The 25,488-nt window shown below is 44.6% G+C and overlaps 1 protein-coding gene across 9 annotated transcripts in view; it reads right to left on the bottom strand.

Moving 5' to 3' along the window:
• Window positions 1-714: 714 nt before the first annotated feature.
• The window catches only part of rai14 (retinoic acid induced 14), a 28,977-nt gene continuing 4,203 nt past the window's right edge, over window positions 715-25,488 (bottom strand). For 3 of the 9 annotated variants that reach the window (XM_040198339.2, XM_040198338.2, XM_040198337.2), the window contains 19 exons: window positions 15,314-15,444; window positions 14,157-14,245; window positions 13,940-14,004; window positions 13,135-13,192; window positions 12,434-12,504; window positions 9,492-9,598; window positions 9,071-9,255; window positions 8,511-8,536; window positions 8,110-8,196; window positions 7,356-7,448; window positions 6,563-6,694; window positions 5,983-6,084; window positions 4,646-5,347; window positions 3,941-4,413; window positions 3,475-3,643; window positions 3,205-3,372; window positions 2,966-3,124; window positions 2,809-2,874; window positions 715-2,419 (listed from right to left, as the gene is read on the bottom strand). In XM_040198339.2, coding sequence (XP_040054273.2) covers window positions 2,333-2,419; window positions 2,809-2,874; window positions 2,966-3,124; window positions 3,205-3,372; window positions 3,475-3,643; window positions 3,941-4,413; window positions 4,646-5,347; window positions 5,983-6,084; window positions 6,563-6,694; window positions 7,356-7,448; window positions 8,110-8,196; window positions 8,511-8,536; window positions 9,071-9,255; window positions 9,492-9,598; window positions 12,434-12,504; window positions 13,135-13,192; window positions 13,940-14,004; window positions 14,157-14,245; window positions 15,314-15,444 — 2,970 coding nt within the window. In that variant the 3' untranslated portion in view covers window positions 715-2,332. Of the gene's footprint in view, window positions 2,420-2,808; window positions 2,875-2,965; window positions 3,125-3,204; window positions 3,373-3,474; window positions 3,644-3,940; window positions 4,414-4,645; window positions 5,348-5,982; window positions 6,085-6,562; window positions 6,695-7,355; window positions 7,449-8,109; window positions 8,197-8,510; window positions 8,537-9,070; window positions 9,256-9,491; window positions 9,599-12,433; window positions 12,505-13,134; window positions 13,193-13,939; window positions 14,005-14,156; window positions 14,246-15,313; window positions 15,445-18,123; window positions 18,396-22,355; window positions 22,529-25,488 lie in introns of those variants that run through there. The other 6 variants (XM_078087880.1, XM_078087879.1, XM_078087876.1 and 3 more) reach the window with 5 other exon arrangements.

Raw genomic sequence — 25,488 nt, 5'->3', positions numbered from 1 at the left:
TGCACTTACACCAACACAGATAAATTGCATCAAATTTTTATTGAGTAACAGCTCCTGTTTTCGTAAGCAAGCATTTAATATCCTGTAAACAATAACCTGTATCTCTTTGCAAAGAAGCAAAAGGTTGTTATTGGTTGTTGCAGGGGGAATATTGAAACATTCAGAAATTCCACCTCTGGATGGCTCAAAAAGAGCTAAATGCAGGTCGGATTGGCGTAGTCAAAACTGCAAACAAGCAGAGATAATTTTGCAGGACTTTAAACGGGCGCTTCATGCACGAAAACCCTCCGTGGGGGAGGAATTAAAGTAATTCTCCAAAGAAGCATTCGCCAAAATTCCTCCACAGCCACCTAAAAGACTGACGTTCAGTTATTGGAAGAGTTTGGTTGCAGCTGTTGCTGCTTAAGATGTTAAGGGGGGGAATTATTACATTGGGTGAGATAAAGTGTTGCTATTTTTCCTTTATTAATTGAAAAAAGTCATTTAAAATGTGTTCAGGTTGTCTTAGTCTTATATTTAATGTTTAGAAGTATAGGAGGAGTGTGTGCAGATATTCTGTGGCAGACGTATTGGTGCTGGATCGCTGTACTTGTGTGCATTCACACGATGAAAAACAAAGTTTTCATTTGAAAAGGACCTTTCTTAGAAATTAGTTAATTTTCACAATTTTTGGGAATCAAGCGATGGGGAAACACAGACAGACACACACTGGTACAGGTTCTTGAAAATGTATTATTGTGTGCAACAAAGCAGTCGGCAAACAGGTATTCTTCCACTTCAGTTTAAAAAACAACCAACAAAACAGTTGTTGCTTTTCTTTTCCCTTTCTTGTTACAAAACATTTCAGTCAAGGCCGAGAAAGAAAGAGCCAAGTTTTTATGATATCCTACAAACTATGAAAAGAAGCAAAAGCTCTACTCAGGCGTAAATCATCTCCAGTAAAAAAGGTTCCCGAGTGAGGAAACCTGGCCGGGAGTTTCAGCCAGTCATCTACGAACTATTTTCGTTAGTGTTGGTTGTGTTAGTCTGAAACATTGTCCAGAAGAACAACGCTGTCCAAGTACAGTACCAAGGCGAAGGAGTGCGATGACACAACGGTGCAGAAGACACGTTCAGAGAAATGCACAGTCTGACAAATGTAAGAACGGGAAAACATTCCTGGTAAACGTTAATACATTAATAAAGAAGCCTGGTGAAATTGGCATCTATGACATTGAGAATTGCTGATGTTCATGGTTCCAGGCACAGGACTCGAACATCTGCTTTCAGCACGTTGCATGCTTTTCAAGTAAGGAATAGAACAAAAGATTCAGAGTGTAAAATACGACGAGAGAACTCTTTCAGTAAAAGTAACTAATGGCAAAATATTGAGCCTGTACAGTGAAACGCTTGTAACAACTGAAATGTTTTTCTGATTACGGTTGACGATCATATTCAACCCCCTTAGATGTAGAATATGACAGTAATTCGGGTGTCACTAGACAAAATAGTGTGTTATACTCAAGGGAAATGATTTTCTTTTACACAAAAAAAGGTGATTGACAATACAGCTATCAAATCTGCAATTAAATACGGTATTTTAGAAAATATGGCATGTAGTACAATTCAGTAAAGTACAGTTTTAGCAATTTTGTGCTTACACAGAAATACCAATACAAACAGTATCATACTTTTTCTTCATAGAAGTGCGTCCAAAAAAAAAAATCAGTTTGTGATTGTTAGGCTTGTATATTCGACTAAGTCACATGCATTGAGAGGGTACTAATAATTTACACTGCATGAGGAAAATGTTGACGACCATGAAAACTTTAAACAAGTAAAATATTACTAACACTGTTGTATCATAAAACGGATACTTCCAACAGTAGTTGGTGAGTATTTTATTCCTCGAAGCGCACGTTGTAACAGAAACAAACCACATGAAAGCCGCTTTAGTACGCACATACATGCGTGTTTGTGTCTGAGTGCGCAGGCTTGCATTGCCGTGCTTATGCAACTGCATGTGACCTCAGGTCACTGCACATTGACAGTGTAGTGTTAACATGCGCTTACTGGGTTCAAACATTTGGCTGGAACCACTCGGTTCTCTTCTATTTCAAAGGTCGACTTACTGATGTACAGTATCTTCGTGCCGGGCCGGGCGTTTCCCAAAAGCATTGTTCATCATAAGATTCTCGATATTACTCGGTCGAAATTACACTATTGAAGGCAGCGAACTCTGTTGTAAACCTATTCCCCGGCTGCAAATACTCAAGGTTCATCCAGAGGCACCGCGTGTTGTCCTGCGATCAGCACGCGTAACGAGTGCAGGACACTCCAGGCCCGGTGCGTCTTAGCAGGCCTCCTTGGCCTGGCTCGGCATCTTGCACATCATCAGGATCTGCTTCAAGGCTTTCTGGACATCCTCGTCCATCTGACCCTGAAAGCACAGAACGCCGCGTTCAGTGAACTAACCAAAACAATACAACATTACTCAAACCCAAAATGACTGAAGGGGTTTTACAGAGCGCCCAAATACAAAGAAAAAAAAAAACACAGGTTTCGGTGGAACTACTTTCTGTCACATATGCTGTAAAACGTCTCTCTTGTGAGTGCAGAGACTATTAGGATGAAGGCAGACATTTTATTTCAAACCGCCGGCTAATTAAACCAAAACTAGGTCCTTGCCTGGATACCAAAACTGGTGAGTGAGAAAGAATACATGTGTTCATCCTGAGGTGATCCGTGTGGCTGCACTGTGATATAGAATTTTTTTAGAATTGGGAGTACAAAAATTCACTAGCAAGCTTTGGGTAAAAACTGATTTACCTGGACAGCGTAGAGGAGGTGCATCCTGTAGACTGACACGATCTCATGGTGCTGCTTCTTTGACTCCTGGGAAGAAAAGCATCAGGTGAATCCACATTTCACAATTGAGACCGGTAATCCTTGCGTGTTCCATCCAAACATCTGCATCAGATCTTACAGCCAGCTGGTACTGTAGTTGTTTGATCTGCTGCTGCAACGTCTCCAGCTGCTGGTTTTGCTGCAGTCTCTTGGAAGGAGGACCGGAGCTGTAGGAGAGCTGCGATAAGCTGTTTAGGGCGTCTTTCAGCTTCGCCACCTCCCGTGACAGGTCATCTATCTGATGGGGAAAACGGAAAAACATGCAATTGAAGAAAAGGGTTAAACAAGACAAATGTAGGTTAACAGATCAGCACTCACCCTCTTGTTTTTTTCCCTCTCTGAGGCAACGTGGTTCTCCACCAGCTGCTTGAGTTGGCACACGGCGTCCTGGGACTCGGCCAGCCTGGTGGTCAGCGTCTGGTGTTCCTTCTCCGTCGACATCACCTGCTCCTGCAGAGCCTCCCACTCTGCGCGGTTCTCCCGTGCCTGACGGACACATACGAGGACGGATGGGTGCGTTTTAAGAAATACGTGAACGTGACGCGGAAGAACAATATTCGGACACTGTTTAAATGTTTTTCTTCCCACCTTTTGCCATGCGTCAGCAGCCTCCAGAGCCATCTCGTCCTGCTTTCTGAGGGCCCCCTGGAGGAGCTGCGTCAGGTGGTTCACCTCGCCCCGCAGCTGCTCCTGAGCGTTCTCGTGGTCGGCGCGGGAGACTGAGTCATCTGGGGTAACGTCTTTCTCTGCCGTCAGCCTTTTGCGAAATAGACACACGCGAAAGACGCGGGGAACTTCATCACAAAAGCAGGAGACGCGTTTAGCCCGCAAAGACTGGACCGTAAACTAGTGAGAGTAAAAACTGAAATGTGTTGGTATGAAGCATTAAATGCAAATAGAATTACTTTGAAATTGCGTTAAAAGTACATTTACTTTAATTCTTCCACTGCTCTTATTCCATTTCATACGCTCCACCTCTGCCTCATTATCAAGCTGTGCTCCAAGCTGGAAAAAATATCTATCAACCACTTGGGCTGCAGGTTTTCTTCTTCACCTGTTCTGAAGAGCCTCCACCTGCAAGGTCTTCAGGCGTAGCTGCTCTTTCAGTGTCTCCGACTGGCTTTCCAGCTCTTTGATGGCACTTCCCAGGGACGACATCACCTGCGCGTGGTCGGAGAGGGCGACGGAGCTCTGCGCCTGAGCTTCGGCCTCCTGCTTCAGCAGGCAGATCTCCTCCTGAGCAGCCGCGTGCTTCTCCTCCGCCTCAGCTAGCAGCGCCTGCAGCTCCTCCGCCTTGCTGTGCAGCACCTGGACCTGCTGGTGTTCTGCGGAGGGGGAACCGGAGGCGGCGCTGCTCTCCGCCAGCTGTTTCTGCGCAGCGCCTAGCTGGCTTTTGGTTTCGCTGAAGGAGTGCGAGAGTTCCAGCAGGCGGCGCTGCAGCCCGGCAATTACCTCATTTAGCTCCGCCTTCATTTCTTCAAAGTCTTTGGCTGCTGCTTCAACCGGCACTGTGCCCCTCAGAGCCTCCTACACAACAAGAGGATGCTATTGATCTCAAAAAGTAGAATACACTTGAATTGAAAGATACAACTATATCTTAAAGCAACATAATCTGGGCCTTCTTCTACATTCAAAAAGCCAAATCAGCGTTGGAGAGTTCTGACTTTCAGAAGAAATCCCAAATATCCATAAATGGACTTTGAGGATTTCCCCTTTTTAGTTGTACAGACGTGAGAGAGAAAAAGAGGCCCATATTCACCTGGAGCATTCTAATCTCCTCTTGTGCCTCCGTGTACAGCCCCTCAATCTGCGCCGTCCTCTGCTCTTTCTCCTTTAAACTCCGTCTCTCCTCCTCCACCCGCCTCAGGGCCTCCTCCAGCAGGCCGATGCGTTGGGCCGCGTCCTCCTGCTCGGATCCCGACTGGACGAGCAGGGCCCTCAGCTGTCTCACTTCGTGTTCAAGCGCGGATGATGCGCGTCTCTGCAGCTCCCGCTCCTCCACTGGCTCACCTCCTCCCCTTTCCACCTGTTCCCTCAAATCCTCCACCTCCTCCACGGCTTGGTGGTACCTCTCCTGAGTGTCAGTCAGCTTTGCCTGAAGCTCCGCGAGACTCTCCATCAACTCCTCCTCCCTCCCTTTCTCCGTCACGCCGCCCTCCTCCTCCTCTTCCCGCTCGGGCTTCAGCTGCGCGTGAAGCGAGCGGTTTTCCTTCCTGGTTTCTAGCAGCTTCACTTGAACGCTCTCCAGCGCCTGTCTCAGCAGTCTGATCTCCTCTCTGCTGACGGCCGCTCTCCCGCCTTCGCTCTCTTCTTCCTCCCCTCCGACTGGGACGTCTTCCCGTTCCCCCCGTGGCAGAGGTTCAAACTCATCCTGGGTGGAGTGGAAGGAGGAGTTGGAGGCCATGCTGTTCGGACGGCTGTTGTCCTTCTGGTCGTCGCTTGCCTGGAGGGATGGATGTCTCTGTGGTGGAGGATGGAAAATGTTGAGATCTCACTGATAAAAACACAGCACGAGCTGAAGTGTGTTGTCTGTAATTGCATGGAGGAACCAAGGACAAGAAGAATCTGCTAATTCTCAAGATCTCTACTCAAATGAGGGATTTAAATGATTTATAGAAAAGTAAAGTTGTTAAAGAGTTGCTGAGTCATTTTCTACTCTTTACATATTTTATAATCATTGACACAGTAATAGAAAGTAAGTGAACCTTAAAAGAAGAACACAGGGGCCTTCGTGACAGACAGATGACATTCAATTTGATTCTACACACCAAGTTTAAGGATATTTTCATTCATCAATCAATTATTGATTGACAGACAATTAGTCTAACTATTAAGCTCAAACTGAATGGTAATTTGTCGTAAATGATGGTGAAAGAAAGTGGCTTTGGGTTCTGGACCGACGGCTGAATAGACCTTTTTGGGTTGTGGGAGATTTGAACTTTTTCCACTATTTTCTGACATTTTATAGGCGATTAATTAAGTTTAAAAAGTCTTGTGAGCTAAAGTTATTCTCCTATAGTGTCCTAGTCTTACCTTCAATGAGCTCATTCAGTGGTTTATTGTTAACTCATGAGCGCGGCTGAATGAGTTACATACCTTAAGTTTGCTTGCAAGTTGCTGATTCTCCAAAGTTAGAGCAGTAATCTTGGATTGCAGAGCACGAACCAGAGCGGCAGATGCCGTAAAACTGTGTTCGACCTGTCAACACGTACACACACACACACACACACACACACATTCAGAGGCACACAAGAGACAGAAAAGCAACGTTAGGGACCACTAGCTACCTACTGAAAAACAAAAACAAGTTTTGACACGTCTGAAGCTCAGGTTAGACCTCCTTCAAGAATGCCCAAGGTGAAAAGGTTCCGCAGCACACGGCGGTCTGTTGTCGGGTTTAGTATTACACTCACAAAAGCAATGTTGATTCAAGACTTTAGCAACCAGAAAGACCTTTGGAAGAAAATAGCTGAGCATGCAGCAAAATAGCCACCAAGTAAAACTACATTTCGGCTGCATTGGGTAGAAGATTCATCCACAATGTTTATTCACCGGTAATTAAATTCAATGCAGGAGTCCTTCTTTCCAAACTAAAAAAGAAATATTTTACTTGTCGTCTGTTAGCGCCAAAAGATCTGTGTTCAAATCTGCTCATCTGTGATGTAGATGTAGTCACCCTGGTTTCCGGCTGTGGACCCGTCTGCTCCACCGACTGCTTCAGGTCCTCGATTGTCTCCAGCAACATGTTCCTCTCCTCGTGGAGCTTTTCAACCTCCTCTCTCAGCGTCGTTCCCTTCACCGCATCCTCCTTCGAAATGAGGAAAAAAGGAGGAGTGGAGAGGAAGAGGAGTGGGAGGAGAGAAAAGAAAAAAGATGGTCAGGAAGAGAGCGTGAAGGTGAGAGACGGAGGAGGAGGGGAAACCGGGAGAAAGGGAGAGTTTTGCTTATTGGCTCAGGAGATTCAACTGGAATATAAATCACACGATTATTATCCACAAAATGTTTGCTGAAATCTAAAAATGTTGCATATTTGTCTACATGTTTTCAATTCATATTTACAGCTGAGGACTAATTGCACAATGCAGAGTTTAATTTAGGGTTCAGTTGTTGTCGGATTCTCTTGTCTAGATTTTCAACCCACTTTATAATCCAACATAACGTTTTGTGTATTGGAGCCTTTTTGAATGATTTTCTTTTAAAACAACTTCAATGAAATTAAGGCTACAAGATAAAAAATGTGTATTGCTTCCATGATATTGTGTGAGACGCCGTATTCCTATTTTATCACTGATACCCGGTTCACCGGCATCAGCTGCAAGTTTGGGACTTGAATAATTATACGAAATAATTGTATTTCTGTCAAATCAGACTCTTAAGAGCTGAAAGAATCTTTTGCTTCCGGAATAGTCTACCGTGTTTTTATTGGAGGTTATTGTATGAGTTTAGTTGTTTTATGCGCTTTGTTTTACCTTGTAGTTGAATCTTCTTGGAGTGTCGCTTTTGTTGGATCCAGGCGTAGAGACGGCGGAGACGAGAACTGAAGGAGAAGAGGGCCCAGAGCTCTGAAGATGGGTGGATATAATTAGTTCATGGATTTTCTTTCACAGCATACATTTTCTTACGATTTTGCTGGATTTAAAAGTTTTTAAAGATTTGTTTTTGAGCAGCTTTAAAAACAATCGCGTGCATGCTTTTATGATTTTAGTTTCCAAATGTCCTGTTAAAACAATAAGGAACCCTTTGTTTGTATGAAGAAAGTTTTAAAACCTAAACTCTCAAAAAAACATTAATGAGGGACTGAGAGTAACAGATAATATGATTACATAAACATAATTACATTAAAAGATGTAATTTTGAGATATAATATATAATAGCATAATAATGCAATTGACATTATGAATAAGATTCGGAGATTAATCATTAAACCACACGACTAAACCTTAAATCATTTTGACTTTGTCTGCGTAACGGAAGGGGAACACGCAGCTGGATTTAATGATATCATGTTTGCTTATATTGGTGGCAAACAAAAGAAAATCATGCATGCAAACGTGACTGGCAAAATCTTACAACGCACCAGTGCAGTAATTATTGTGGCGGGTCTACAGACCAAACGCACACAGGTCCGACTGCTCGTTTCATGAATATGCTGCAGACATGCATTAATATCTAGAGTGGCAGACCGATGAAAGCAGACATGTACAAAGAGAGGCATGCTTTTACCTGCGGTGGGCTAATAGGAGGTGGAGGTGCTTTTCTTTTTTTGGGAGTTGTGATCCGTTCGTCACTTAGTTTAGCTACTTGATCATGCTGAGGAGCCAGCAAAGAAAGGCAAAAGGAAAGAGAAAAGGAGGGATTCAGTGCCCGTTAGTAAAAAGAGGGTAAAATCAATGAGCTACAGCTTCGGTTTTCCCATAAGCGGAGGACTTTGATGAAATCAACAAAAGAAAAGCTGATACTAAACTTCATTCCATGAGATGTTTTATTATGAATCAGTAGTAGTACTTGTGGTACTAAAATCTAGACTACGTTAATTTATACAATACATTATATATTTATTCTGATGTTTTGCCTGATCCGTTACAAGCTCAAAAGAAAATAAGTTATAATGAATTGTGTGTTACCTGAGGACTTCTAGGAGACTTTGTATCTGTTAAAAAAGAAAACATAAAAGAAACAGCACAATCAAACACAAGTGATTAATTATGGCTTTTCTTTAGACGCTTTCATAGAGAGACGCTTACACCAAACATATAATGAATAATAAAAACGTTACTGAGATCTCTCCTCCAGAGGGCAGTGTTGGCTTTGGAACCAGAGCAGCGCCCAACAAAGGTGATTCATTCGTGTGCATCAAACAACTATTGACTAGACTGTGGTGGAGTAACGTTCTTGTCTGATCAGCTTTGTTCATCATTTCATATTCACATGTTAAGGCTGTTATCTGCTTTTGTTTTGCCCAACTTGATAGAATAACTTTTTTTTTTTTTAAATAAATTTGCACATTTAGCCTTGAACCTCCTCCACAGTGGTGTGAAAGAGCCGGAATTCAAAACCTTTCTGGGTGGAGTTCGCATCTTCTCTCTCGTGTGGGCAGAAATAAATTGTCCCAAAGATTTTAAAACGCATTGATATTCTCTTCTCTTCTCTCAATGCTCACACAGTGCGCGTGTGTGACTCTCACCAGAGGCCTGTTGTCTGTTGAGGGCGGCATTGAGGGCAGTTTTGACCCCAGAGTTGCCCTGCAGCTTGGCATAGTGTCCGACATCGTGGCCTTGTGAATCTACCGCCGACAAGTCTGCTCCTCGCTGGACCAAGACCTCGACGACAGAAATGGCGTTTGACTCGCTGGCCAGCATCAAGGCTGTCCTGCAACAAAGAACAGGACACATCTATTACTGACGCAACATTTGAAGCAGTCACGCAAAATGTGTCTTTAAAGGGCTTGAAGAATTGGACATTTGGAGCATACCTCACAAAGGAAGAGATACTTTATTATCTGATCATGCAGTGATCTTTGAATATTAATACCCTTGAATGTTGAATTTAGCCCCTTTAATTAGTCAACACTATTGTTGCACATCATTCTTGGATTTTCTGTGTACCTGCCGCTGTTGTCACAAGTGTTGATCTCAGCGCCGCAGTCCAGCAGGGCGCAGCACACCTCAGCATGGGCCTGTTTGGCTGACAGCAGCAAAGGGGAGAGCCCGTCCTTTTGGAACAAACAAGACGTTGTACACAATCAGATATGACCGAAGTCGTCCTACCGAGCGAGCACAAACCTACAACACGCGTCTCTTGTGGAGGACAGGACGTGGGCCCGGGACGTGAGGAATGGTGTTTGGGGAGTGAGAAAAACCTCAGATCCGTGTGAAAATGGAGCGGATGTCTCACGAAGGAGTTTTCCCGGCAGATGAACAGAAAGTCACAAGTTGTTCCACTTTGTGGAGCGGGGGTCGATTTTCGGGAAAGTCACGGACGTGATTCACAGTCCTGAATGAAGCGCTGACTCGCTGGAGTTTATTACACCGTGTTGAGAAACTAAAGCTGTATTTTATGCAACGCTGTCCCAGATTGGCCGACTCTTAACCTTTTAACCATCTATGACCTAAATCGAACCTAAACATTTGATTGGCTGGGCCTGTGCAGGGGACGGTGCGGCCTTGAAGGCGCTGCTGCATTAGAACTGTGTTTAACTGTACCGGGGAAAGATATCCGCGTCCAACTGGAAAAAAGCTAAAGGCCGTCCGTGTGTCAGCGTAGCTTTTTGTTTTATATTACAAGGCTGCTGCTTCGACACAGCACAGAACTATGTTGTGGGTTCCTGAGCTCCGCTAAAGACTTTAACAGCCTCCGCTCAGTCTCTGCTTCTACTTAACGGTTTCTTTTCTGAATCTAAAACACAGAAATGTGTTTTTCACCCGGGGAAATAGCTTTACGGTCTGTGTGGATGTACGCGAGAACACAGGTGTATAAATGTTGGCCTACACTTGAGTTATTACAACTTGATGCCGTTTTGTCAGTTTAAAGCCAGAATACCAAATAAGGGCAACGAGGTAAAGGCTCGGTGGAGCTGACGTAGACGTAGAGCTGCAGCAACGGCAGCTACGTGTGACCATTTGAGAGGCCTGTCAATCAAAGAGACGGCACGTGGACATGTGGAAATGTCTTTCACTAACTTAAATATGTCATGTTCAAGCACAACATGGGCCTGACTGCTTTATAGAGGACTGTATTTCTTCACCACCTGACGTGACAGCGGCCGTTGTGCAGCTCTATCCTTCGCGTGCTGCAGAGGGATACAGGAAACGTGACCTTTCTAGCAACATTGTAAATGGAAGCTGTCTATTTGGGACTCGTCCTCGGGTTACTCACGTCAGTGAGCTGTGGACACGGCAGCTTTCATGTACTTCAATGACTACAGAGACCTGGAGAGATAATCTCATGTGTGGAAAAAAGGCTGGAATATATATAATGATGCGTGACAGAATGATTTCTAGTTTTTTTTGCTGTCCTGTCTTTTGTTTTCCAAACGCTCCATTTGAACACCATAAATGTGTGTTTAATTGTTTGTGGAAAGTAATGAATAATTCAACAAACTTCTTCCTGGTATGTGGATGTTCACATAAAACCTAGTATATGCATCCGTACGGTCATTGTCACATTAACAATGAAATCAACTCCCACTGAGCTCTACTTTTATTAAGTGGTTCTCTCTGAGCTACACGAAGATGTTGATTGGTGCTTCTTCAGTTAGTTTATATTTCTTTAACATGGACATCAGTATCGGCTTCAAACATCCACTATCGGAGGGACAATCTCAGCTACATAACTCACGTTCCCCTTTGACCTCCTCCAACCAAACTATTACCATGAATTGGGTAAAGGCCGACTTTTTTCTAAGTGATATAGAAATACATATTTCTATCCAACTGAAAACATAAGGAAGCACTTAGATTACGTCGTACAGAGTCTCCAAACCCAATTTAAAGTTTACATTTACTTGATTTACTCTCTAAACATTCTTGGTCCAACATATGCGGAACCTGGCAAATGTTGCTCTGTTGCTTTCCGTATCTTGCCTTGTTTATTTAAGTCTAAATGGATCAGGTAGAGACGTGTGCCCCGAAGCTGGTTGGCTTGTTCCACTCAGAACAGAAACGGCAATATGTTCCAGACGCCATTGTGGTTCCCCGCTTTTGTCCTCTAACAGCAAACAGAGCCGCTCGCATCTCGCACACATATTCGCAGATGTTTGTGGGCGGAGAAGTAAATAATGACATTTAGTCTCCCTGTAATCAGAAAACGGCACGATAGTGCTCTCTTTCAGCTACGGAACTTGGTATCTCGTCAGAATAAGAACATAAATATATGTTTGGATGACACTCAAACAACTCGTTGAGGGCTTTAAAGGGCGAAAAACACATGAGGATTTTAATTAGTAATAAACATAACATCTTTTATTCGGCCAAGAAACCCCTCTGTGAGAGTCCATCTCCAAAAGGACTGCTGGAGCACGATAATAAAGGGAAATAAATGAGCAACCCATTCTCTCCTCCGTTTCTTTTCTTATTACATGCACAAAATATCACGCTCGCACACCACACGGGTTAAAACCACAGGCACGGAGCGTCACTGCAATGGAGACCACATGTCTGCGGCTCGGGAGCAGAGTTCCCACAGTACGCTGACCCCCCTACCTCGCACACACTCACACATAGATACATGCACACACACAACGCACACTAATCAATCATTAATCGGAGAAGGCCAAACGAGAGGTCAGATAATGAGGGTCCTTCATATGACAGATGTGCAGCTGTGTGGGACGGCTGGAGCGATTTCAAAACAATATTGTTTTACCTCTCTGCGCACATTAATAAGCGCATAAAGGGACGCGTACCAAACTAAAGTTAGGTAGATAAGATATCCAATACGAATTGGAGCACTTCTGTGGTCGTTATCCGGTTTCAGAGCCCCTTTACTACTCTGCCAGGAAAATAAACTGAGAAAGAAAGAGAGAGGTGGTAATAATCTAAGAACATACGGCATCCTTTAGGTTGATGGGACTTTTGAGTTCACACAGCAGTTGGACGGTCTGGATGTTCCCGCTGGCAGCTGGAGATAAAAAGAAAAAACAGTCATGATGAACCACTTTTTTTTTTAACTTCACTTATTTATTTGGCAAGGCCAGGTTGGTAAATATATTTTATATGAAATACTGTTGTTAATTTATTTTAACCTTGTTTAAAACAATTTTCATGAGACAAATTCAATAAAAGAAGTTAATAACAAAGGTGGTTAGAGAAAGCAGTGCGGTCTAGTATCTATATTAGAGAGTAATGCATCTCATCTGCTCCCTTCTCTTATTTCCAGAAGACAAACATGAAAAGGACATGACGCTCTTTAAAAAATGGAACAGACAAAAAGATAAATAAATACAATCATAATTAAAAAGCTGTGAAGGAACATCCTCATCCTGAGCTTCACAAAGACATGATGACAGTAACACAGTGTTTGGTTTGAATTAAATTATGCACAAGTATTATGGGAACTTTTGGTTGCAAACTAATTGGGCTGGAATCACATTTTTAACATCAGTTAATTCCAAATATGGGAGCAAATATCAGCCGAATATAATCAGAGCTTTCACTTAACCCCACAAGACATTTTCCCACGTCCTAAGCAGACTAATCTTGGATAAAAGCACTTTTGTTTGATTAACCATCGGGGCACCGAGACGCTCACCGGCGTGATGCAGAGCGGCCTTCCCCGAGCCGTCTAAAGCATCGATGGGACATTTACTCTGGAGAGGAAAAAGAGAAATTATTAGACGCACAAAATCAATGTTACACATGAATTAAGAATGATTGTGAAAGAAGTTCCATCGTTATGTGCCCTTAATATTTTTGTGTCAGTCTCAGACGTAAAATACATTTTAGACTTTCTGAAACAGGAAAAGGCAAAATGTCAGCAAAATGTCACAGGGCTGCATTTCATACTGAATTACTTTTTTGTTCTTTCTTCATTGTTGACCCGTAACAAGTTAAAGGATTAATACCGTTATTTATTCAAATTTGGTGCGACGTCATGTCTCATGAAGACCGTTTAGACACAATAAAGGCAGTCTGGGACTGCAAAAAAGTGTTGAGGTCAGCAGATTAGAGCAGGAATTTTTGTGTGTGTGAGAAATTGTCTCCTGCTGAGATCTGCTGATGTGCGCATGCCGCACACACAGATGGCCAAATAGTGAGACTATTCAGAGCGTTGGTTTCATATGGTTCGTGCTGCTACTTTCACACACTTTGGCCCTTTTGGCTACACAAAGGGACGCGTACTAGATGCTGATTTTTTATATTACTTCTATTTCATTTCACAATCCTGTAAGACGATACTCTGGACCTGAAACACTGTGCAGACATTGTATCAATCAAAACAACACGTGCTGTGTGTGCACTGTGGGACCATGCAGTCTGTGAAATAGCACGGCTTGATAAGATTGCAGCAAATTGTCACGTTATTTTCAGGCAGTGTTGATCCTCCTTCACCTTACCTGAAGGAGCTTTTTGCAGCACTCCGTGTGATTGTTCTTGGCAGCCAGGTGTAACGGATTGAAACCTGAGCATAGTCGAAGACTTTATTAGAACACAAGATCAAGGAAGCCATCTTATAACAGGCGTTTTATAAAATTATGTGGATTATTATACCTATTATTGAAAGACGCTGCATTTGTGCAGGAATCCGGATTCTGATCAAACCGCAGTACGTACCTGCAGCATCGGTGAGGGACAGGTCAGCTCCGTGGGCCAGGATGACGGACAGGCAGTCAGTCTGTCCTCGTGCAGCCGCCACGTGAAGACTGGACACAGACGAAGAAACACAAACTCCAGTCAGCTGAGATGTTTGTACGACGGCCTGTTAATATTTTTTGCTGGCTTTCAGAGTAACCTTAAATATCTGATGACATGGAGACGGCTCCTGTAGTAAAAACACTCTGTTTGTGCTTTTGTGTGCAGGAGGGAATCAATACGACCTCTTTCCAGTTCAGCGAGCAGAATGGAAAAAAAAACAGTACACATGCCCATCTGTCCTTTGGTGTTTGTGTTTACTAGACCCTCACTTTCATCCCGAACTGCCACATTAATCGTGATTTACAGTCGCTGTCAGGACGCGTCTGTTTGCGGGTTTCTGAGTCTCACGCAAACACGCCAAGGTCAAGGATGTGATGGGACACCAAAACATGTGCGTTTATTTCGGGGTGTGAAATATGCACGTTTTGTTTTTCCTTGCATTTGTGTTTTTGCGTTCCTGGCTCTGCGAGGGTCACTCAACACATCGAGGTCAGCGGGTGTTATCGACGATCTCAACTGGCGAGCAAACGAGTTTCACAGCCTGCGCAGGAATGAACTGGCTCTCAAAACACTGAATGCCAGAGAGGCTGAATTAATGTTTGAGGAGGTCACCCTTCCAGGACTTGCAAAAAACAGCTGTATTTTTAGAGGGGCCATTCATTTTTAACTGCGGCAGAGTAGTTACATAAGCTCAAGACTTTTGAGCATTGGCTGTAGTCATATGTACCAGTCCTCAAGACTGGTAATGTTTAACTTTGCACATTTTCATTTTATCGCAATCCCACTATTTCTTTTAAAACATGTGTGGTTAAAGCGTAAGCCAAGTCCCAGACTTACGCGTTAGATATTTCAGCATCCATTACAAACAGATTTCTGCTTTGCAGCTTCGTCAGCGTGGCAGATGTGAATCAAAGTGCCTCTGTTTTATTTAATTGAAGCAGGTTTCTACCACTCTTGCAGTCCGCGCCCAACTGGAGCCACTGCAGCCCATTGTCTCTCTGCTAGTTTCCTTTGATTACCACATCTGTCTCAACATTTCCGTTATTCGGTTAGATGCAATAGTAATAAAAACTCACGCTGATTTGCCCTCGCTGTCCAGCTTCACGGCGCTGGCTCCCTTCTTGGCAAGAAGCGATGCCACCTTCTCCACCTCGCCGTGCTCCACCGCGGCAAGCAGCCGCTCGTCGTTTTTGCTCCACTCATTGACCTAAAAAGGTGACGATTTGGGGGAAAATGGACAGACGACAAAACCATCATCAAGACATATACCTTCCCAATAATGATCATTGCCAGTCATTAACCGTACCACATTCGACTCTTAATGTGAGGGACGTTTCTCAGTGGGAGAGAACAAAAGAGAACCTTTGTCTCCATGAGTACACAGCACAGTAACACAAAGCATCCAGTATGGACGGACACACACACACACACACACACACACACACACACACACACACACACACACACACACCTGAGGCCATTTTTTGTGTGTATCACTGACAGGCTGCTCAGATAGACAGATGTCGGCTAATCGAAAGCTTCAAGCTTTATCCTCACACACACAGAGGGAGAGTCAATACAAAACACTCGTATGGAACCAAATACAACACACGAGCTCTGAGAGCTGTCCACATCTGGCAACAAAAAAACAACACATTAATGAATCACATTTTTATAATTTATAAATTTGTTTCCTTGAACCAATAAAGTAACTGGGCAGAACAAGTTCACTCGTCAGCTCTCGCTGCGGCCATGTGTGCACATTAGGAGGCAGCGCAGTATTAGAAGTGACCCGATGGCCTACTGACCCACGCGAGATCAGAGCGGTGAACTCCCTGACACCAGAAATACTGGATGGAGAACTGTACCCTATTTTCAAAGGGAGCAATATGCCGGCGTAGCGATACGTGGTGTAAATAGCCTCTGTGGCAAACACCCAAATGCAGTCACTGCAATACATTTTGCACAGCTGGTGGAAAGTTGCTGGGCTATAAAAAAAAATCCCTTCGGTCACTGAAACAGCTCAAATGACCACTGAGCTCTGCAGCCGTTGGGTGATTAATGAGTTAATTAAAAACAATAAATTGTTGGCATTTTCAAATGAAACAAGAAATGACAGATGTCTCGGTCACAGAATGACAGAGAAATATTCTTGTTTTCATTCTTACAAATGTGTGTGATCAAAGGCTGCACGGCACTAAAGCAGGAGGTGACGCTATTTAGGAGGTGCTGTAAGATGAGAGAGTTCTCCGACAGACTGGAAATAACAGATTGGATGTTGAGAGGCACATACCGGGTGTCTCTCCATGTCTGTGGTCAGCACACTTTAATAAGTATTTCCAAAAATATCCAATACCAGTTTAGAGTTGCAACAAAATAAATGCAGGATCTGGAAAAACTGACTAATTGCTGCATCACTCCACTCCAAGATCCTGGAGACGCACATAGCAGCGGCCCTTACTGGCGTCTTTGTCAGGAAGTGTCTGCTTACAGTATTTCATTTCTCTTATGTTTGATCTATTTGCCTTTGCTTTGTTAGAAAGCACCCTGGGGAGTTTTTGACTACGGAGCAATACGAGTGAGTGAAAGTTGTGCGTATCGCGCACACGCACGAGGATGCATGAAGCAGGCGTGATGCACGTGCATGCTGCCGTTTTTTTACGCTGTTCCACTGAAAGTGAGTGACAGTCGATGGCTGGTCATCCATCAATGGGGTTCATTACATTGGCAATGTCGCACTGATTTCCAGGATTCCTCGTTTTCACGCAGGTGAGCTGGACTTTTGCTTTGAAAGGTCTTGTGATTTTTGTTTTTGTGTCGTTCATGCATGGCGCTGAGGCAAGTAAATACTAACAATAAATACACTTAAGGAGATGGAGAGAGATACAAAATACACAACTGAAAGAAATATTAACATACAAATCACTGTATCTTTTTTTGTAACTTTAAAGAAATTGTGAAACTTTGCAGGGGTTGTTTGTTGATACGTCCTCTTCTTATCATGTTTCGTGGACATCAGGAAGGGTGGAGCTCGCTGCTTTAATGGAGTGCCTTTACAATCCGGAAACGGCAGCCAAACAAACCCTCTCCTATACGTGACAGATTGAGTAACGGGAGCGGCCACATGCTGCAGATGGTGAGGCGGGACTGGACTCCCGCATAAATTTAACTTGTGGAGGCTGCACTTCATAACAAACGTAACTGCTGATTCTTTACATGGTATTTAGACTCGTTTGTATATTCGAAACAGGAATTAGAACTTCCCCATGTGTTACTTTTCCACTCATAGCAAATATGATCTTTAGTTGTTCAACCAAAGCGGCATAACATGTGTGCAATGGCTCAGTGTGTGTGTGTGTGTGTGTGTGTGTGTGTGTGTGTGTGTGTGTGTGTGTGTGTGTGTGTGTGTGTGTGTGTGTGTGTGTGTGTGTGTATGTATTTATTTTGAATACAGGAGAATTCTGGGAAAATGTCTCGCAAAGGGAAGATGCAGGCTTTTAAATGCACTTCTAGCGGCGATTCTTGCATGAATGTAGGCCACCAACCCCTCATTTACAGAAAAAGCCCTGAGGGCACAGAGCAGAGTGGCCACGGAAGATGGGTCAACCACACAAACCTGTCAAACCTAAGAGGGCGGCAAGAGAAGCAGCCAGAATGCCAATTATTAAGTTGGAACGTGCGTCACAGGAAAACCAGAAGAAAAAAAAAACGGTTGAGCTAATGCAGCCTTTTTTTACTCGGGTCCGGGGGTCTGTGCTGTATGTTCTCTACCAAGACCCACGCCGCCAACACTGCACAGCCACTTCTCCGTATGTGCACTTCAGTGAAGATTTGTTCACGCTGCGGTTGGTGGTCAGTCGCTTCGAATCAAGAAACCGTAACTCACCACGCCGCGTCTTCTAGCGAATACCTCATAGGCAAAAATGTGCATCATCTACTGGAAAGCGTTGAGCCTTTTATCTCGAAAAAAGGTCGTACGACACAAAACTTCACGCTGTGAGGTTTTTAAGAGCTCTCCGCGACGACATGGACCTCTGGAAGAAAAAGGGAGAAAAAAGGATCCCTGTGAAAGTATGCGGCTTCACAAAAGCGCTCGCCACAAAGAGTTACCTCATCTGAACCTGCGCTCAGCCACAGAGCCGAGTCAACACTCTGTCAAACAGAAATATGTGCGCTCCCGCTGGTACTGCTGTGCCATTAATTATTACACAACACTGCATATCAAGGTTTTCTGAGACACTTTAGATGTTTCACACACATTTTTTCGGGGTGTAAATATCGGTTTGCTTGCGGCTCGACAAACAGCAAACACATAATTCATCTTTAAACTACGGCAGTCAACATTAACGTGGCCTAGATTAATGCAAAATATTTTAACGTTAGTTTGTTCACTTCCGCTCCCGGAAGTTGACCAGTCAGTTACATCAAGATGGAGAGAGCTCCTTGGATTGGAAGTAAAACAAACAGCAAAGGCACGTGGCAGACGGACCAATTAAAGCACCGCTATGCTAAGCTAGCTAGCTGCTATGCTGAATGTTCCCATGTCATTAACAAGGACTGCATGGAGGGACGGTGGAGGGACCCTTAGCAAGCAGCACTAATAGAAAGAATGTATCACAGGATCCGGCCTAGCGGCTAACAGGAAAATGAAGGGCCGTCACAGCAGAGCAGCATGACGCCGATAGCGTTGGACTGCGGGACATTGTAACGGACAGGTGCAAGTGGAGCGGAATGCATTGCTCCAGTTCGGGCCCACGCACGCACGTACGCACGCGCACACGCACACAACCCTGTCATCACGACGAGGCTGATTAAATAATCATGTGCTGGTCGAGGTGCAGTGAAACCACCACGGGCCTCGGCTCCGACAAGTGATTTGAAATAAGTGTCTTGACCAAAAAAGGGAACGATGCAGGAACTGTCTGTCCTTGGAGATTATTCATGTCCTTAAGTTTTCTTCAACAATTTTTAACAATCCATCAATCATTCATAGAAAACGAACACAAACGCAACGGTTCCAGCTTCTCAGTTGTGATCTCAGTTTTCTTTGTCCTTTTTAATTGTTAATGGAATATCTGAAGCTTCGGGAGTTATCATCACATCAAATCATTCTATTTGTTCTTAAAAACAATGGCTGGTGATGCCAGACACTGGACCAACACCACACACGTCATCTGCTTGTGTTGACTGCCGTTGGCTTAGCCTACATCGGCCCGCACTGAACAGCATGGGTTTAGCCCACATTGGTTTGCACCATCAGTGGGTCACGGGTCACTAATCTTGTGATTATAAACCAGTAAGACCACAGTTGTTCTGTGTACCACCAGGAAGGGAAGAGGACCTCACTTCCTCCCTCGCTTTCAGTTCTGTATCCCAACTCCCCCGCTGCCTCCCCCGCTGCCCCCCCCCCCGGTCCCGCCTCGGTCTTCTTCGGCCTCTCTTTCCGTTTCTTGTGCTGTGATAAGCGTGTTTACAGTGGGATCAGGGTGCGGACGGTAGTGTGATGCATTTCTCTGTGTCTCACTGTCAGACTAAAGACTCAGTCGACATCATAAAGTGTTTCCTGTTTGTCCAGGAAGGCGGCTGGCTGCAGGGGACGGGGAGCAAGGGAGCCGAAGGGGTGAGGGGGGGGGGAGAAAGGAAGGCAAATTGATGGATTGTTAAGAGATGCGCTGAGAGGCAAAAAGAAACAAGCAGTTGACTCGTATAAGTCGTCGTTAGTGCGAATGAGTCATTGTGGCCCCTCACGTGTCACACACATGTTCATTTCTCTCTTTTTGAGGTCTTAAAAGAGCGGAGAAAAAAGACGAAATCACAACTTCAAACGTCCAGTTTTAGAATTAATTGCAAAGACAACAGATATCCATCAAGTGTGTGTTTGTTGACCTAATGGCTTTTGCCTAAACATGCTCACGGTGTTTTTTCTGCTACTCTGAAGGAAAAACAAACTAAGATTGGAAAACAGAGATCCCATTCTGTGTGTTTGTGCAGTTCCGCCAGTAAGAGAAGCTTGGACTTTAACGAAAAAACGTTTACTTTTGTAAACCTTTAGTATTTCCTTCCTAAAACAGACAAAAGAACATGTTTATAGATCGACAGATAAAAGGCGTTTGTTGCTCTTTGATTTTCGGGGGAAGTCCTTTTGGCCTTCACTAAACGGATGATACAGCTGCCCCACATCCACATGTGTTAGTTATGTCAAAAAGGCACAAAAAGCTTGTTATTATTAATATTATTATTATTATTATTATTATATGAACTCCGGTGACGCTGAAAAAGAAATTAAAAAAAACTGAGGAAATGCGAAGATGGCAAAACCAGGACTAGTGATGTTGTTCACGGGGGATTTGATCCGACGTCACGGGTCCTTTGGGCATTAAAAATAACCGTGACAATATTCATGGCAATCCGGGCCGTAATTGTCAGCAATCTATCGCTCGGGACAGAAGTATGGGAGAGACAGACTGAGCAAGATCGATAAGAAAAACAAGATAAGAGAGCCGGTGAGAAAGAATATGAAATGCTTAGGCATGTAGAAAACAGGGTAACTGTGCTAAAGTCCTTCCTTCTCAGGAGGTGACTGAACACGACCACACTGCAGCATCTCCTCCAATCCACCACACAACAAGATGAGAATTAAGCCGTCTGTGGGATTACATGCAGACATGACGGAGCCAAATGAATGCAGGGGTAAGCGATGCGGCGGGGAATAACATATGTACAAGTTCCAAGGTCATCATTGCTGACGAGACGGGTGTATGCGGACAGGATGGAGAGGAGAGTGAACAACGTAACCGAACAAAGAAAAGGAAAAGAAACGTCGACGGGACGATTGACGCATAGAACGATATCTGTGCCCTTTGATCCGCACTGGCCGTCAACTTTCAACCCCTCAACGGCGACAAGGCAGACGCTCAGATGTCCTCAAACAATAGATTCTTTCCTTCGGGCCACAGACGAAACCGCTCTCTGCCCCCTGTAGGGCGCAAGCACGCACGCAATAGTTTACTAGACATTGAAACTAAAGACCCGAATGAGAGAGTAAGTAGAACTGGTAAACAAAGACCAGATGGTTGCTCTCCTGATGAGAGATCCAGCCGTGCGTTTCTGCTTCGGATCACGTGTGATCACGTGCGTTTTACGTTTTACCCACAACCCGGCAATGAGCCGCGGGATAGGAGACCCGGGTGTTTGATGCTTCACATGACGATGTACTTCGCTCTGTAAGAAGACTTCTACATGTTGATAGATTTCCTCCTATGGGAAATCTAATGACAGATTCAACAGCAGCGCTCGACTCCACTGGGATGCAAACCATCTTTTAACTGATGAACCAAATAAAAAGTTCCTCTCTTTCTCTCTGTCTCTCGCTGATGACTTAAACAAAACCGTCAGCGTGTGTCATCCGTCAGTTTCCCTTTCTAATGACTTCTTGTTTGAATGATTTTGCTCCTCTCATAAACAACGCAGTGGCGTTACAGGAAGACGGCGAGGAACCGAGCTGCGAGTCGATAACAGGCTGCCTCACAGGAACCAGCTCCTCGCGCGCTGGAACAACACATTTCGATACGTCTGTTTTCATGGAAGGACGTTGACGACCAGCGTGAGACAAGTAAACTTCCAGTAAAGAAAAAGAAGCGAATAGCCTTCGTGCAACACTTCCCCCTGATAGAAGTAGCCTTTCCTGGCCTATAAATAAACACTGGTGGACTTGGAAAGCGACCAGGCTCATTGCGCTGGATGTGTGCTCATAAAGCCGAGGGAGTAGGGCAAAAATATACGGCAACCCTCAGCTTCAGTCCGCATTTAGAGTATGTGCGAGGAGTCAAAGTAGAGTCAAACTAAAATAGATTTATCTCTCCGAGCCGTCTGTGGTGCTCCGGGGACAAACTTTAGTGCAACAGGAAAAGAGCGTCTGTCTGGCAACTCCACTTTAAAGTCTCGCCCATAAAACCCTCAGTCTTCTGTGAATTAAATCATCGGACTGAACTAAAAGACACAAGCGTTTGCGAGGAGGAACACCACGTATCAAGTAGTGCAATGGTCTCTCATGGAGGAGAGTTCTCATGGGTTCCTTTTCTTTCTTTTTTTTTTTTTTTAAAGTGAACTGAGACTAACCTTCCTTCCATCCATCTCCTAGGATTAATATTGTTCCAGTTGTTCGGCGCAGGCCAAACCAAACAACCCGCCTCAACCCGACCGGGGCCGGACTGACCTTCCCGCTCGTACAGGGTTTCCTCTGCAACTCACCCAACCCTCCATGTCCATTCATCTCCTTCTCCTTCCTCACTGTCCCTTCATCTGTTGCTTATCGTTCTTCACAACCCCTCCCTCTTTTCTGCAAGCTTTCAACTCCCCTCGTCGGCTTTTCGTCCCAAACCATTACTTTGTCTACGTGTCATTCGGCGCCGGTCTCGCGAGTCCCCACACATCTTCACGAACATACCGCCGTTAATATGAACGTCGAGCAGCAGAACGGCATCGCATCCTCTCGCCGGCGATCAAACAAGGCCGCGTGCAAACGCACAAACACACACCCACACACGAAACGAGCACACAAACGCATGCACGAACACGCGGATCACACCCGTCTGCCCCCTTCTCCACCTCCTCCACCTCCCGGGGGCTTTGTGTGTTTGCTGACGAGCAGCTTCTCTGACTGTCCTTCTGTAGTTCATGTGCACAGGCGATGAGACGGTCCCAGGTGTGCAGGTTCTGCCTTAACTGGACCCGTTTCCTCTGTTTCACCTACGATCCAGTTAAACTACATTTACTGTGTATGGGGGGTAGGGGGGGTTACATTAAGAGGCCCTTGGGATGGAAATCGATAGCTTGAGGAGAAGAAGCACAGAGGGTGATTATACAGTAACTATAGGGTGAGCCTGCCAGTTTGCTCCGGTTCTGTTAGCGAGCCGCTTAAAGGAAGGTGTCAAAAATACAATTTGGCAAGACGACGTTTACTTTCCGCTCACATCGATCACCCAAAAATGTTTTTTGTTGAACGACTTACTGACAAATAGTTTGCGCTTCACACTTCAGCCGCTGCGTGACGCGCTCGTGTTTCGGCTGGTTGGTCGCCGCCTGTTTGACGATCGCAATGATTAAATGAATTATGAAATAAGACAAGGCAATAGTGCTGTACTTCAGACACACACATTAATACTCGGATGTCCCGGAGGTTTTACCCTCCCCATCAGCGCTAATACCACTTTACTACGCCCAACCATTCCATGCCAAACCGAGTCGGACTGGGCCAACCCAAACTGAGCCAAGTAGCTGGGCTTCGGTTAAAAGAAAGCCTTCCTGTCCTGAAAAGTTATCACCGTGGTTACAACCATGTATGGCACTTAGAAATAAAGTGTGTTCATCATTCTATAATTGAAAGGATGCTGCATTGTTGTGCTGCTATAGAATGTTTTATTTTGGGAAAGTATGGTTTCTACTCTCATGGAAAAAGGAGGGTGGAACATTTTATCCTCGATGTGCCAAGGAGGAGGGCAGCTATGGTTTTTGAACATTTTTGGAAATGCCTTCAGATGATCAGCATGCGTTAGGGCGGACACATTTCATACGTCTCATAATAAGGACTTCCTTCCTTCCATTTTATTAATAATAAGTCACAAAAATGAAAACAAAAAAGTAAAACGTGCCGAGGAGCTTAGATGAATTGAAGCCGTGAAACAGCTGTGTTGAGTGAGAGCAGACGGCATAATCCACACCTCAATTAGACAGAGACGGGATGGGAAGGGAAGGGCGTGTGTGTCCGTATGCTGTGGATCCTGGTCTATGCACATGGGTGGGAAAGCGTGTGTGTGTGTGTGTGTGTGTGAGAAAGCCTTGAGTAATCCTGCTTAGTCTACCGGCTGGGGGAGCAAGTTTAAGTAATGTGACAGTATGAGGCGCTGGCTGGGTTTAACACTCGAACCACTGTGAACAATAAAATACGCGCACTCACACGCTGAATCGCGCAGAGTGTGCAAGTGTGTGCGCACAACAGCACAGCCGGTGAGCACTGTGCTTGGGGGGGGGGGGGCGGGGGGGGATGGTCGTGGGGGTCCGAGAGAAAGATAACAAATTAACTAATTTGTTCCAGCTCTGCTCAAAACAGCAGGGACGCCGTCGCTAACGAGGCCTCAAAGGGTCCGCGCACATCACCACGTTTAATTAAGATTTCTCAAACTAACTACACATGACTGATTTCACTACGATGGAGGTTGTTTAAGAGGAGTGTATTATGTTGGGAGTGCGGTATCTTTTATACAATGGGTTGGTTTTATGTTGTTTTTGCGGCACCACAGAGAAGACTTCTCAAAGCACAATAACTTCTCCCTCTTTGGTTCTCCACCCAAGTGTGCCCGTAGCGTTGAGTGTTGAAAAGTACCAAAAGCTCAAATTAAAGCTCAACCTTCTCTTTTATCCGATGGCTCATGATTTAAATCATAATGTTGACATTTTCGTTGAAGTATCTGAAGTCACGACAAACCAAACCTCGCTAAACCTTAGTCCAAATGTAGTCGGACCATCACGCTGGTGAGGCCCGCTTTGAGCACTACGGACAGGAACACTACGATTAACAGTTGTGGATCACAGCAGAACCGTCTCTTACAGCAGATACTTCCGACGTGGCCGAATGCCTGTAAATCTTTCTGTGGCGGATCGCCAGCCCCATTCCCAGAAACCCCGTCACAGGCGTCTGCTCGTCTTAAACACTCGTTATACAGACGGTTTGTTTAATGCACTTAGCTGATCTACAGAAGAATCCCCAGAATGCCAGTGATGTATTCCAAATACATATTCAAGCCGACGCAGAAACAACACTCGAGAGCAGACACGGAGTCCAGCGGAGCGAAATGCTAACATTTCAACACACACAGTTTGACCTTGCATAACTTACAGACCCGCTGATAAAGAAACACTGGCATGGACGGAATTCTGACCAATTGAATGTTGAAAAAAAAAAAAAAAGCACTGCCACAATGATTCCAGTGCAGACAGACATAAATAGTTATCACTATTCCTGCATGATCTGAGAGGAAAGTCACTCCCTCTGTTTGAAGTTAATATTTTTTCTTGCAGCAATAAAGCCCTTATGTATATAATATATACTTAAGTGGCATTTTCACACTTCTTCACCTCACAATGCAGCGTTAGTAAAAGTCCAGCCACTTCACATTCTGCTGCCTCAGCTCGGCTCTGGAGGTTTAAGCCAGTTCACGCGGTATATTTGCTCCCAAACAGATTTAGATAACAA

This window comes from Gasterosteus aculeatus, chromosome 14 (genome assembly GCF_964276395.1).
Source record: "Gasterosteus aculeatus chromosome 14, fGasAcu3.hap1.1, whole genome shotgun sequence".
Classification (NCBI taxonomy): domain Eukaryota; kingdom Metazoa; phylum Chordata; class Actinopteri; order Perciformes; family Gasterosteidae; genus Gasterosteus; species Gasterosteus aculeatus.
The sequence above is the reverse complement of the archived record's forward strand: the minus strand, read 5'-3'. Positions and strand labels throughout refer to the sequence as shown.